This window comes from Kogia breviceps, chromosome 6 (assembly GCF_026419965.1).
Source record: "Kogia breviceps isolate mKogBre1 chromosome 6, mKogBre1 haplotype 1, whole genome shotgun sequence".
Lineage (NCBI taxonomy): Eukaryota > Metazoa > Chordata > Mammalia > Artiodactyla > Physeteridae > Kogia > Kogia breviceps.
This window is the reverse complement of record NC_081315.1, coordinates 59911252-59925422: the sequence shown is the minus strand read 5'-3', so window position 1 is coordinate 59925422 and position 14171 is coordinate 59911252. Positions and strand designations below refer to the sequence as shown.

At 38.3% G+C, this 14171-nt stretch overlaps 1 protein-coding gene across 5 annotated transcripts in view; it reads right to left on the bottom strand.

Annotated features, from left to right (window-relative positions):
* Positions 1-14171, bottom strand: part of BMP2K (BMP2 inducible kinase) — a 136246-nt gene that overhangs the window by 25734 nt on the left and 96341 nt on the right. For all 5 annotated transcript variants that reach the window (XM_059065920.2, XM_059065921.2, XM_067035899.1 and 2 more), the window contains 5 exons: positions 12496-12656; positions 6128-6312; positions 3872-3970; positions 2919-3103; positions 290-447 (listed from right to left, as the gene is read on the bottom strand). In XM_059065920.2, the coding sequence (XP_058921903.1) occupies positions 290-447; positions 2919-3103; positions 3872-3970; positions 6128-6312; positions 12496-12656 (788 nt within the window). The remainder of the gene's footprint in view (positions 1-289; positions 448-2918; positions 3104-3871; positions 3971-6127; positions 6313-12495; positions 12657-14171) is intronic.

Sequence of the window (14171 nt, the reverse complement as noted above, 5' to 3'; positions counted from 1 at the left end):
CATTTTTTGGAGATTTTTGAATTAACATTCAAAGATATGCAGTATTTAAGTGCTCAGAATCAGCCTATTATCAGCAATCTTGGGTTTAATAGTTACTATCAAGCAATTGATTTCTAAAGCACACAATATAGTTTGATAGTATATGTAAAAGAAGATGGCCTGAATTTTGCCCTCAAATGCGCAAAAAGAATTTTCTCTTTACCATCCCAAAACAGTCTTTGGCCTTGCTGAATAATTATAGAGTTGTTATTTTACTGTGAAGCAAAATAAGCCTTCAAGTGTCCCTTACTTGATCTTAGAAGGTCAAATTCTCTGTCCAACAGTTCCTCTTCTGTTAACTTGGAGAAATTATCCTCTCCAAAAGGATTCCAACCTGACATATCAGGTGGGTTACTGATGTTCTTCTGATTTGTAATATTTGCAACTGCCTCTTTGTCAGCAACTGACCTAGAGTAAAAATTAAGAGAGGAAAAAGGAGGAAAAAAATACATTATAATTGAAAATTTTAAAGTTTCCTAGTTCATACTTTATAAATACTTGGAAAAGCAGATCATTTTATTATGATGGAGGTGGGCAGTAAGGGCATGGATTGGAAGGAGACCACATGGGATTTGAATCACCTCCATAAAGGTCACTAACTGTGTACCTTGGGCAAGTTCCTTAACTTCTCTAGGTCTCAACTTCCTTATCTGTGAAACAAGAGTAGCAGTATCTACCTCATAGGGTGACTGAGAAGATTAAATGATTTAATACATGTAAAGCAGAGAGAACATAAATAAATAAATAAGCACTCATTAAATATTAACTATTATTTATCATAGTGAGTAAACCTTAAAGTGAAAATCAGTTGCCATATCAAACAGTATCACTCTAAAATCACTATTGAATACGGTGATTTTATGTCCTGGTTATGCTGAGAGACACCACAATAATTTTCCCTTTGACAAAGACATTCTCTACATAGCTATCAACAAAAGGTGAGCTGCCAGAATTGCTTTATGAATTGCCTAAAACTAGAGGAGGACTATTTTCTATATAATATATTCATGGTGTTTAAAGTATCTATAGTCTGGAGCCTAGGACTACTGGTTCTATGAAAGTTATCCAATAGGTCTCTTGGCTTTTACTAGAAGATTAGAGTTTAAAGCCTTCTTAACCTAAGAATACCTGGGTACCTCTCCCTCAACCCAGCCTGGAAATACAGCATAGGCACAAGGCAGTATAACAGAGTTGTCAAGTTCATTTAATAATTCAGATCCAGATCTTCTAACACTGGTAATGGAGGGAGAATCTCTATGTGCTTCTAAAGAAACATCTCAATTTTGCAAGCCTTGACTCATCCCCTTAAACTCACCTTCCCCTTGGGAGCTCACTTCCATTGCCACCACACAGATCTTGAAAGGGAAGAAAGGGCAAAAGTTGCCCATTTAATCCCCAAGCCCAAGCCCCTTCAGTATAGCTGAGCCAAGAACAGAATGTTTAAACACTTACTGAAAGCTAGAATTCTCCAATAGTAGATAGTCTTTCTAGTAAATATAACTTAGGTATCTTAATAATAAATGTAATTCAGTTTAGAACTCACTCTAGGAATGCACCAACTGCCAAAGTCTAAGCCTGCCTCCATATGAAGGAATCCCATCTCTAATTCCAAAACTACCTTTAAGGACTTTCCAAGTTCTAGAAACACAGATAGAGAGGTTAAAACTCAAAGAGAAGTGGGCATTACCCTCCTGCCTGTCAATGATCCTTTTACAACTTTAGGATTCCCTATCTGAATCATCTTCCTCCTGTTCCTGGAATGAATTCATGGATTCTTCTTCATAGACTGTAACTCAATAAGGGGTGTCACCTTAACCTACACTTCAAACACGTGTTAAAATATGTCTGCAAGGGCTTTCCTGGTGACGCAGTGGTTGAGAGTCTGCCTGCCGATGCAGGGGACGCGGGTTCGTGCCCCGGTCCAGGAGGATCCCACATGCCACGGAGCGGCTGGGCCTGTGAGCCATGGCTGCTGAGCCTGCACGTCCGGAGCCTGTGCTCCGCAACGAGAGAGGCCACAACAGTGAGAGGCCCGCGTACCACAAAAAACAAAAAACAAACAACAACAACAAAATGTCTGCAAGTCCTTTGACACTCCTCCCTTCAAAGGGTGGAACCAAATTCCCCTGCCCTTGAACGTGGGCTAGATCTAGTGACTCAATTCTAACAAATGAAATATGGTGGGAGTGCCAACGTGTGACTTCTGAGACTAGATCATATCATAAAAGGCATCAAAGGTTCCTCCTTGCCCTCTCTTTTGGACCACGTGTTCTGGAAGAAACAAGAATAAACAATTCCTCGTTCAAAACAGTCTTTGATTTTGCCAAAGAGAATACTCAAGCAGCCTTTTGGAGAGATCCATGTGACAAAAAAGTGAGGCCTCCTGCCCAAAGGCATGTGAGTGACCTTACAAACCGATCCACCAGTACCAGGCAAGCCTTCAGTGGACTGCAGCCCCAGCCAACATCTTAACTGTAACTTTATGAGAGACACTTCCCTGGTCATAACCATACAGGTAAGCTACTCCTAAATTCCTGATCCAAAGAAAGTGTGTGAGATAATAAATGTTTATCATTATTTGAAGCTACTAAGTCTGTCAGACAAAGAATGTCTTAACTTATAAGCTAATAATTTTCTTAGCCTTAAATGCTGCTGGATGTTGCTAAGCCTTATTTGCAAATAGCAGTTAGCAAAATTAACTGATAGAAATGGAAAGAAGGATGGAGATGCAAAGGGGTCAGGAGAGAGGACTAGTAAAAGAAAAAAAGGGAACTCTAAGATGGGCTCTAAATTAATTCAGGAGCCACTTAGTGACTCCACTCCATGGTAACACCCACTCCCACAATAATTTCCTCTGTATTCAATGGAAAAATACTTGCCTATTGGCACTATAAGAGGAGTCCATTATGGTTCCAACCTGAGCTGGAAGTGATGAAGTGTAGGACACTAAGGCCGGTGAGAACTCTTGAGGGGAAGTGAGATATTCTGGTGATGCCTGTTGTTGAGACTGCTGAGGTTGAGCTAGCATTTGCTGCTGCAAGAAAGCCTGCTGATACTGCTGCATCTGAAACAAAAAATGCCGTTATACAAAACAATGCTCAAGTTCAGTAAAGCACTGTCAGCGTTGCGCCTATTTACTATGCTCCTTCCTCTTCACACTGGCCACAAAATCAGAAACCTGGAAAACAATTTTTATCTGAAGGAGCAGCTCGCTACTAAAAAACTACAAGATGAAATAAATCTATTTAAGAAGTTGTTTAACTGGACTTACTGTGGTGATCATTTTGTAATATATACCAATATAGAATTATTACGTTACCTCAGGTAGTTTCAGGTAAATGAATAAAATCTTATGTCAATTATACCTCAATTAAAAAACAAAGGAACTGGAAAATTAGGGTCACCTGGCAGGATTCAAAAATTCGCCTTTAAATAGTTTAAGAAAAAACGATATGGTAGTTTAAAGTCACTTGGTATAGCGGTTGCTGTAAAAACAGGTCAAACTATTCTCTGAAGCAAATGCAACTTTCCTTTAGGTTTCTTTTCTTTTCTTTTCTTCAACAGCCATTTGCCAAATGAGAGAGACATATGACAAGAGATCCTGGGTAACCAATCATCTCCTTATACTATCAGATAAGATGTGCCAGATCCACGTTCAGCCCAATGTAAAGCTGCTTAAGAATACATAACTGGCTTTGATAAAATTCATGTTAATAAACTAACTTGAGTTGATTCTGAATTATTAAATTCTGAATAATACTATTCATACTGTGAATTCCAACACTGGAATGTATACTCAGAGAGAAATCTCTAGAAATTACATAACGCTTACCATTGTAGGATACTGTGATGCGGAAGGTTGCGGTTGATATACTGAATGCATTAAAAACTGTTGTTGAAGTATTTGTTGCTGTTGCACTGCATGTTGATACTACAATTGGAAAAACAAACTCATCAGTATTACTCATGCCTTTTTTGTGCAAGAGCCTTTTTTTTTTTTTTTAGGTACTGATCTTACCATAACAATGACTTGGGTACTCAATAGTCCAAACACTAATGTAAGATACCTATAGTCAGTAAGTGACTATAACTTAAATCATCTTATTGGAATTGGTTTCAAAATTATCAATGAAATGTAATAGATTCAACTAAAACCATCTCCAGCACAGTTTAATGATGTCTGGAAGAAACCTAAACCTAAACACGTTTACCAGCTGATGAAGACCCCTGAAGTGACTTGTGTCCAGGAACCATTACAGTAAATTCCCATGCTCCTCTGTCTTCCCTTCAATGATACCTTCTGGCTATCCAATGGCACCCCTACTTAACTATCCTCCACTCTGGGTCTATCAGTCAAGACCAGAGGACGGGGTATACCCATGAGAAGTAGCATGCATATAATTGGCTCAAATATAGTTCAGGAAATGATGGAAAGACGATGATGACAATCATTAAATTTAAAATAGTTTAGTGAAACTAGAGATGCACAGGTTCTGATGAGGCAAAGGACAAACTAGAACTTAAGGTCATATTTTTCTATGTCCCTTCCAACTCTTAAATGCCAACCCTACACACATACACACACACACACACACACACCCAACACAGGCAAAAAAAGAAAAAATAAGAATAAAAACCCAAGACAATATTACTTCTGAAAGTCTAATATCGCCTTTCCAACAATAACATTATTAGTCTATATATATGAACTCAAAACGTAACCTGAAAAAGATAATATTCATCATAAATTGCAGTACTTATTTGCAATTCCAAACAACTGGGTGAACATCCTTTGCTTCATAAAGCCACGATACAACCTATTACAACAGAAGTATTCTTGAGTATCTCACAGAATGCAAATAAAATATATATATATTTTTTAACATCTTTATTGGAGTATAAGTGCTTTACAGTGGTGTGTTAGTTTCTGCTTTACAATAAAGTGAATCAGTTATACATATACATATGTTCCCATATCTCTTCCCTCTTGCGTCTCCCTCCTTCCCACCCTCCCTGTCTCACCCCTCTAGGTGGTCACAAAGCACCGAGCTGATCTCCCTGTGCTATGCGGCCGCTTCCCACTAGCTATCTATTTTACATTTGGTAGCGTATATATGTCCATGCCACTCTCTCACTTTGTCACAGCTTACCCTTCCCCCTCCCCATGTCCTCAAGTCCATGCTCTAGTAGGTCTGTGTTTTATTCCCATCCTACCCCTAGTCTCTTCATGACATTTTTTTTTCTTAGATTCCATATATATGTGTTAGCATACGGTATTTGTTTTTCTCCTTCTGACTTACTTCACTCTGTATGACAGACTCCAGGTCTATCCACCTCATTACAAATAACTCAGTTTCATTTCTTTTTATGGCTGAGTAATATTCCATTGTATATATGTGCCACATCTTCTTTATCCATTCATCTGTTGATGGATACTTAGGTTGCTTCTATGTCCTGGCTATTATAAATAGAGCTGCAATGAACATTTTGGTATGTGACTCTTTTTGAATTATGGTTTTCTCAGGGTATATGACCCCAGAAGTGGGATTGCGGGGTCATATGGTAGTTCTATTTGTAGTTTTTTAAGGAACCTCCATACTGTTCTCCATTTTTGGCCACGTTGGGTCTTCACTGCTGCGTGCAGGCTTTCTCTAGCTGCGTCAAGCAGGGGCTACTCTTCGTTGCAGTGCTCAGGCTTCTCACTGCAGTGGCTTCTCTTGTTGCGGAGCGTAAGCTCTAGGCATGCAGGCTTCAGTTGTGGCATGTGGGCTCAGTAGTTGTGGCGCATGGGCTCCAGAGTGCAGGCTCAGTAGTTGTGGTGCACAGGCTTAGTTGCTCCCTAGCATGTGGGATCTTCCTGGACCAGGACTCGAACCCATGTCCCCTGCATTGGCAGGCTGATTTTTAACCACTGCACCACTACAGAAGTCCAAACTACATGTTCTTTTAATAATCAGGAAACTGAGCAAAATGTTTACTTCAATCTACAGTTCAAAGTACCCATGATACAAAAGGGAATTCACTGCTATTCAAGAGCGGCATGAATTCCACAACAGTACTTTTGTACCTCAAGTAACGAAAGAATCACCTGCTGCATATAAGCATCCTGAAGTAGCTGCTGCTGCTGCTGAGGATGACGATGCTGCAGATGAAGCTGCTGCAATCTCCAGTCTCCCTGCTGTAGCTGCTGAAGTACTCGATGCTGCTGTGGAGGCTGCTGAGTGGGCCCCTGACCGAGTAAAATCTCAGGGCCATTTCCAGGTCTCAGCGCTCCTAAAAGAGGTTTCCGAAAACTTACATTAACATACTCATGACTTCAATAAAATGGCTGCATTTCAAAACACTCATTCCAATAATCATTAACCAAGGCATTCATATCCTTATCTTACAGAAACATCCATGTGCATATAGTCTAAAGGGATTATTTACTATAATAAAAGTACTCATGAAAGTTAATTTTGTCAGTTACAACTCATGAACAAGTCAACATCTTAGAAACACTTAATCTTTCACACTTCATCTCTCCATGAACACACCAACCATACCAATTTGAAATGTTCCACATTTCTCAACTGTATCATGCACCATCATGAGTATGCATCTTTGCTGACATGATTCTCTGTCTAGAATGCCACTTTCCACCCACTGCAACTCTTACCTTTAAAGTTTATCTCAAATCTCTCTTCCTTCTTACTTCCTTTAGTGCTTCCACTCAGTTTATAACATTTCTTTTTGCCTTGCACATGTTAATTGTTCACATGGTTATTTCCTAACTGAAGGATGGGGTGAAGACTTATTATTTCTTTTAGTGCCCCAAAGAACTTTTTACATAACAGATGTTCAATAAATGCTGCTGTAGTGAATCTACTATCACTGTCTCCTAAATGGGCATTTTTTTATAAGCTTTATAAATTTTACCATAGGAAATTCCTATGAATAAATGTTTGAAATAACCAAAAAAGGATGAGACAGACAACTTCAAAAAGAGGAAATGCAATATACTATAATTTCTATATTCTCTTCCAACAAGTTACCATAAATTCAAATATGATTCTTTAACCCTAAGGGGAGAAAAGGAAGGAGAGTGCAAGAAGAGAGAGAGAAGGATTCTTTCTCATCAATGTTAATGTCTTCAAACCTCCACAGGCCTTAAGAATATACAATGGAGAAAAGACAGCCTCTTCAATAAGTGGTGCCAGGAAAACTGGACAGCTACATGTAAAAGAATGAAATTAGAACACTCCCTAACACCATACACAAAAATAAACTCAAAATGGATTAAAGATCTAAATGTAATGCAAGACACTATCAAACTCTTAGAGGAAAACATAGGCAGAACACTCTATGACATAAATCACAGCAAGATTTTTCTTGACCCACCTCCTAGAGAAATGGAAATAAAAACAAAAATAAACAAATGGGACCTAATGAAACGTAAAAACTTTTGCACAGCAAAGGAAACCATAAACAAGAAGAAAAGACAACCCTCAGAATGGGAGAAAATATTTGTAAATGACTCAACTGACAAAGGATTAATCTCCAAAATTTACAAGCAGATCATGCAGCTCAAAATCAAAAAAACGAACAACCCAATCCAAAAATGGGCAGAAGACCTAAACAGACATTTCTCCAAAGATATACAGATTGCCGACAAACACATGAAAGAATACTCAACATCATTAATCGTTAGAGAAATGCAAATCAAAACTACAATGTGATATCATCTCACACCAGTCAGAATGGCCATCAGCAAATCTACAAACAATAAATGCTGGAGAGTGTGTGGAGAAAAGGGAAACCTCAATACACTGTTGGTGGGAATGTAAATTGATACAGTCACTATGGAGAACAGTATGGAGGTTCCTTAAAAAACTACAAATAGAACTACCATACGACCCAGCAATCCCACTACTGGGCATATACCCTGAGAAAACTGTAATTCAAAAAGAGTCATGTACCACAATGTTCACTGCAGCTCTATTTACAATAGCCAGGACATGGAAGCAACCTAAGTGTCCATCGACAAATGAATGGATAAAGAAAATGTGGCACATATATACAATGGAATATTACTCAGCCATAAAAAAAAACGAAATTGAGTTATTTGTAGTGAGGTGGATAGACCTGGAGTCTGTCATACAGAGTGAAGTAAGTCAGAAAGAGAAAAACAAATACCGTATGCTAACACATACATATGGAATCTAAAAAAACCAGAAATGGTCATGAAGAACCTAGGGGAAAGATGGGAATAAAGATGCAGACCTACTACAGAATAGACTCGAGGATACGGGGAGGGGGAAGGGTAAGCTGGGACAAAGTGAGAGAGTGGTAGTGTATATATGGACATATATACACTACCAAACGTAAAATCGATAGCTAGTGGGAAGCAGCCGCATAGCACAGGGAGATCAGCTCGGTGCTTTGTGACCACTTAGAGGGGTGGGCTAGGGAGGGTGGGAGGGAGGGAGACGCAAGAGGGAGGAGATATGGGGATATATGTATATGTATAACTGATCACTTTGTTATAAAGCAGAAACTAACACACCATTATAAAGCAATTATACTCCAATAAAAATGTTTACAAAAACAAAAAAAAAACTCCACAGGCCTTAAATTCAACACCTCTATGATAATCATTTTATAACTGTTTCTAGTTCTTCCAATTACAAAAAAAAATGGCATGTTCATTTTAATTATTCTTGAAAATGTTTATAAAAATACAGGAAGAAAATTAAAACCATAATTCCGCCACACAGACATAACCATGATTAGCCTTTTAAGTGTATTTATTTCCAGTTGGAAGAGTATTAAAAAGTTCAGCTCCTCAGCTATACATTCATCTTTAAGACCCTAATGTCTAACTGAAGAATACTTTCAGCTGCAGGTGAAGCCCAATCACAAGCCAATGAGCACCATGCAATAACTCATGGAACTCACTTCTCACCTTACAAACTGTGACTTCTCTTTAGTGTTATCAAGCTGAATAGAGCTCCCTGGTTCTCAAGCCAAGCCCACAGAGCACCGGAGAACTCTCCAAAAACATCACTACAATCCTACATGAAAACCAAGCTTTCGAGTACATCATTAAATCCTCATACTATTATTCTCCATTTTACAAATGATGAAATGAAGGCTCAGAGAAGTTCAGTAAATTCATGAGTTAAAGACAAATGATAAACCGGAAGAAAATATTTACAATATATTTGGCAAAGAATATTCAGAATACATAAGTATAAAATCTTCAGAGCAATAAAAAGTAAATAAAAGACAAACAATCTCATGGAAAATTGCAAAAGACAATTCACAGAAGAAAACAAATGGTCAGTAAACATGAAACAGTAACATTAATCAGGAATATTAAAATAAAATCAAAAATGTTTCACCTGTCAATAGGGAAACATTTTTAAAAAACCAATACTATCAAGTGTTGGTAAAGACAGGGGTGAAAAGACACTCACACCTTGTTGGTGCTGTACTGTAAATTTCTGAAGTCTTCTTTAGATGGCAATTTGGCAGTATCTGAATAATTTTAAATGAGTGTACTTAATAGCTTCCTCAGAAGAATGCTGACATGGAAATCAAGTGTTCATTATAAAGATGTTTACCACAACACTATTAATAATAGCAAATATTGGAAATAACCGAAAAGGTTTTATAAACTATGGTACATTCATATGATGGAATATCACATACCTATTAAAAACCACATGGTAGATCTATATGTACTGATATGCAAAGCTCTCCAAAGTATATTACGTTTAAAAAAAAATCAAGTTGTAGAGAACTATGTATAGTATGAATCCATCTGTGTTTAACGCAACGTGAATTATTTACACCTGTGTATATGCGTGCAAGAACATAAAAAAGGACTAGGAGGATGTATACCAAACTGCTGCTAGTTTACTCTGGAAAGAAAAAGAATGGGGACTTCTACATTGTTCTGAATGCTATTGTATTGTATGAATATATTTTTAAAATTTATTCATGTGCTACTTTTTTTTAACATCTTTATTGAAGTATAATCGCTTTACAATGGTGTGTTAGTTTCTGCTTTATAACAAAGTGAATCAGCTATACATATACGTATATCCCCATATCTCCTCCCTCTTGCGTCTCCCTCCCACCCTCCCTATCCCGCTCCTCTAGGTGGTCACAAAGCACTGAGCTGATCTCCCTGTGCTATGCGGCTGCTTCCCACTAGCTATCTATTTTACGTTTGGTAGTGTATATATGTCCATGCCACTCTTTCACTTTGTCCCAGCTTACCCTTCCCCGTCCCTGTGTCCTCAAGTCCATTCTGTAGTAGGTCTGCGTCTTTATTCCCGTCTTGCCCCTAGGTTCTTCATGACCTTTTTTTTTTAGATTCCATACGTTTTATGTAAGATTTAATGAGAAAAGCAATGTTAAGAGATGTACATATGGGGGGGGGAATAGTATTTATTTTCAACTTAAGCTAGAAGCATGTAAGAAAGAGAAAATGGTGCCCCTGACATGGGGGGTAGGCCTGACACACTTAGGTCTAGGTGTTCTCATGATAAACATAAACAATTTTACAGAACACTGACATCAGACAAAGCCATCCTATGACCATGATGGACCAGGACAAGACTACTCCATTATCATGTCTCAACACTGACAAAATCAGGAACACTGTCCAAACCAGAAAAATGACCAAACCTCTCTCAATCCTGGCCAATATGACTAAATGCTGCTTCATTTCCAAATGAGGCTTTTGCTTCCCTCCTTCTACATGATGATAATGATATTATAGGCCCACCTCCCCAAAATTACCTAAAACAAGCCCAAATCCCTTAATATGTGTTTTCAGACACCTTCTTACTGAGATACTCCCACAGATTTCCAGGGTACCTGAGTAATAAACCAAATTTATTCAAATATAGGTGTGTTCCTAGTGGTCTTCGGCTGAAGGGCCAAAATACGTGATAGGGAAGCCTAATAGCGGGACTTCCCTCGCGGTCCAGTGGTTAAAACTCCACACTTCCACTGCAGGGGCACAGGTTCAATCCCTGGTCAGGGAACTAAGATTCCCTCGTGCCACATGTCACAGCCAATAAAAAAAAGAAAAAAATTAAATAAATAAATACAGCTTTATTTTTTAAATAAAGAATAGCATTGGGCTTCCCTGGTGGTGCAGCGGTTGGGGGTCCGCCTGCCGATGCAGGGGACGTGGGTCCAGAAGGATCCCACATGCCGTGGAGCGGCTAGGCCTGTGAGCCATGGTCTCTGAGCCTGCGCGTCTGGAGCCTGTGCTCCGCAACGGGAGAGGCCACAACAGTGAGAGGCCCGTGTACCGCAAAAAAAAAAAAAAAAAAAAAGGGCTTCCCTGGTGGCGCAGTGGTTGAGAATCCGCCTGCCGATGCAGGAGACACGGGTTCGTGCCCTGGTCCGGGAAGATCCCACATGCCGCGGAGCGACTAAGCCCGTGAGCCATGGCCGTTGGGCCTGCGCGTCCGGAGCCTGTGCTCCGCAACGGGAGAGGCCACAACAGTGAGAGGCCCGCATACCGCAAAAAAAAAAAAAAGAATAGCATCTCCAACCCAAAAGGTAGAAAAAGAAAAACTAACACTGCTTACTATGAAACAGAATTTTCCTAGATACCATACACCTTGTTATTTACTTTTTATAATAGGTAGAATGGTTGTTTTCCCATTTTACAGAAGAGAACAGTGAGGCTAAGAAATGGTAAAATGGGAATTGGACATAAAAGACTTCAAATTCCCCTTTTGTTCCCTCTTCCCTTTCCCTATTCCTCCATCAGGTATGCCTGATCACCACAGGCATATGTTACATCAGATAACATAAATGTCTTCCCTGAGCATATACTTTACCTAATAGTAGTAACAGTAGTTAATAGTGAACATTTCTTAAGGACATATTATGTGGCAGGCATTATAGTATGCAGTCATTTAATCTTCACAACAGTCCCATAAGATAGGTACTAGTATTTTCATAACACATCACTAAAAAATAGGAGAAATAGGACTCAAATCCAGGTTCTTAAGACTCAACATGTAGGCTTTTAACCATTAGAGTATCCTAATTTAAAACATACTAGTTGAAAACACTTTAACATTAAAGCTTTGTAAGTCTAGAGTTTCAAATTCCTCCTTTCCAATACAATATAGAATTTTCTATACTCTTGAACTTTAGTATCAACCTCGAACCCTACTAGTCAATGACTCTAGAGATAAGCAGGTTGTGAGCTTTTCATACCATACTTTTATACTGCCAGTACCTTACCTTTGCTGACAACATTAGGAAAACAATTAGGTGGGTTTATTAGACATTAGTAGCTTTATGTTTCTTAAAGCACTATGTGACATATCTGCTTCACAACAGTAAGTCTGCCAATAATTTACATTTCTAGGAAATCAAGCCATAAAAGGTTTATGTAAATTAACTAAAAAGGGGATGAGGTTGGCAGAGCTGTATCACCTTTTGGTCTGTGGTTACTGAATTCACCAGGAGCTGGGACTTTAACAGGTATTGCTGAACTTTGAATGGTCAGCACGCTAGAAGTGGCAGTAGTAGAATTCGCCTTTGGTCTCTGTCTTGGTGCAATTGAGGTTTCTGTTGGTCCAATGGTATCTGTTATTCTACAACAGAAGAACACATGTCATTCCAAATAGTGGGATCATTTCTAACTTACTATTCTATAAAGGATCTATTTCAACAGATGCATATTTATTATTATTGATGATCATGTTAGTCCTCTTGGCTTCTTCCTAAGTCTCATTTTCAAGTACTAAATGTTTAATGAAGATAAGAAAGTAAATAAAATAAACCTAACCAATTTCCTCAAGCCAGAGTGCTACCACTTATAGTCGGCCACCAGAGCTGGCAGAAAAAAAGTATAGAATTGCTCTTAAGGAGATAAAATAAAGGAAGCAAACATAAGTCTTCCCAATAAGGTTTTGGACAAAACTGAGAGCCAACTCTCTAAACCAGTCAGAGAAATAAAAATAAGAAACAACAAACAGTCTCCTTTAGCTTGGACTCTTGGCTTAAGAAAAAAAAAAAGAATAGGGCCTAAGGCATGTAAAACAAAAGAAGCCAAAACTTTTAACTGGGGGAGCTATCAGCTCACATTCAGCATCTTGAATCTTTAACTTTGCTTTACTTAAAACACTGAATGGAAATTATATAAAAGTTTTCCCACTAGGACTTAGTTTAGGCCACAAATGTGAGTGGTCAAGTGGAAAGCAGTTTTGAAAGCAAGAGACACTAAATATAATTCAAGGAGACACAGACATTTGCTTTTCTCTTTCAAAAACAGCCAGGAAAAATCTCTAACTTATATATTTATCAACTCTGCTTTCTATAAATTCAGAACAAAAACTCAAATACTTCTTAATAGGGTCTATGTTCACTTTTCAGAAGGATTGCAATAAAATCTCTTTATCAAGTTCCCTTAGCACATTTTCAAAATGATCTGACGTTTAAAAGTTTTGCATACATATGATTTATCAAGTACACATCTGTGGCATTTAGAGAAAGTCCCGTCTATCGTAACTGCACAGAACTCTACAGTTCTTTCCTCTATCTGGAGATACCACAAGAGGGAGCCCTCTCAACAACTATCTTTCTCAGAAAGAATGTGAAATTGAATCAAAAGATTTTGGAAAATCATAGAAATGCATTGTATGTGTGCTGTTTTCTAAAAATAACATTTGTGTTTTCGACGGGATGGGGATGGTACAAGTCATATGAAAATAGAACTAAAAGGCTATAAAAAGATCATGTATACATGTAACCAATTATATCTCATTTAATCTAATTATTTATTGAGTTCAAATTATGGATATGGCACTAAAACCAATGCTGTACTCCCTAATCTCAAGTAATTTGGGGGAAATATTGTATACAATCTATTTGTCTACCCATTCTTCATTAAGTGGGCCAGAGGCCAGACCTCACCCTGCCTTGTTCCTGTTCTAAATAGCTCCATAAAGGATTCACAACACACATGAGCAGGGCAAACCTCTAAAAAGCATATTAAAAGTTCTACAGACTTTGTTTAGTCTAGTGTTTCCTAACTTATTTCACTAATGTACCAATACCTATTATACAGTTACTGATATCCAGCTAATAGGGCTCAGTACCCTGTCTTC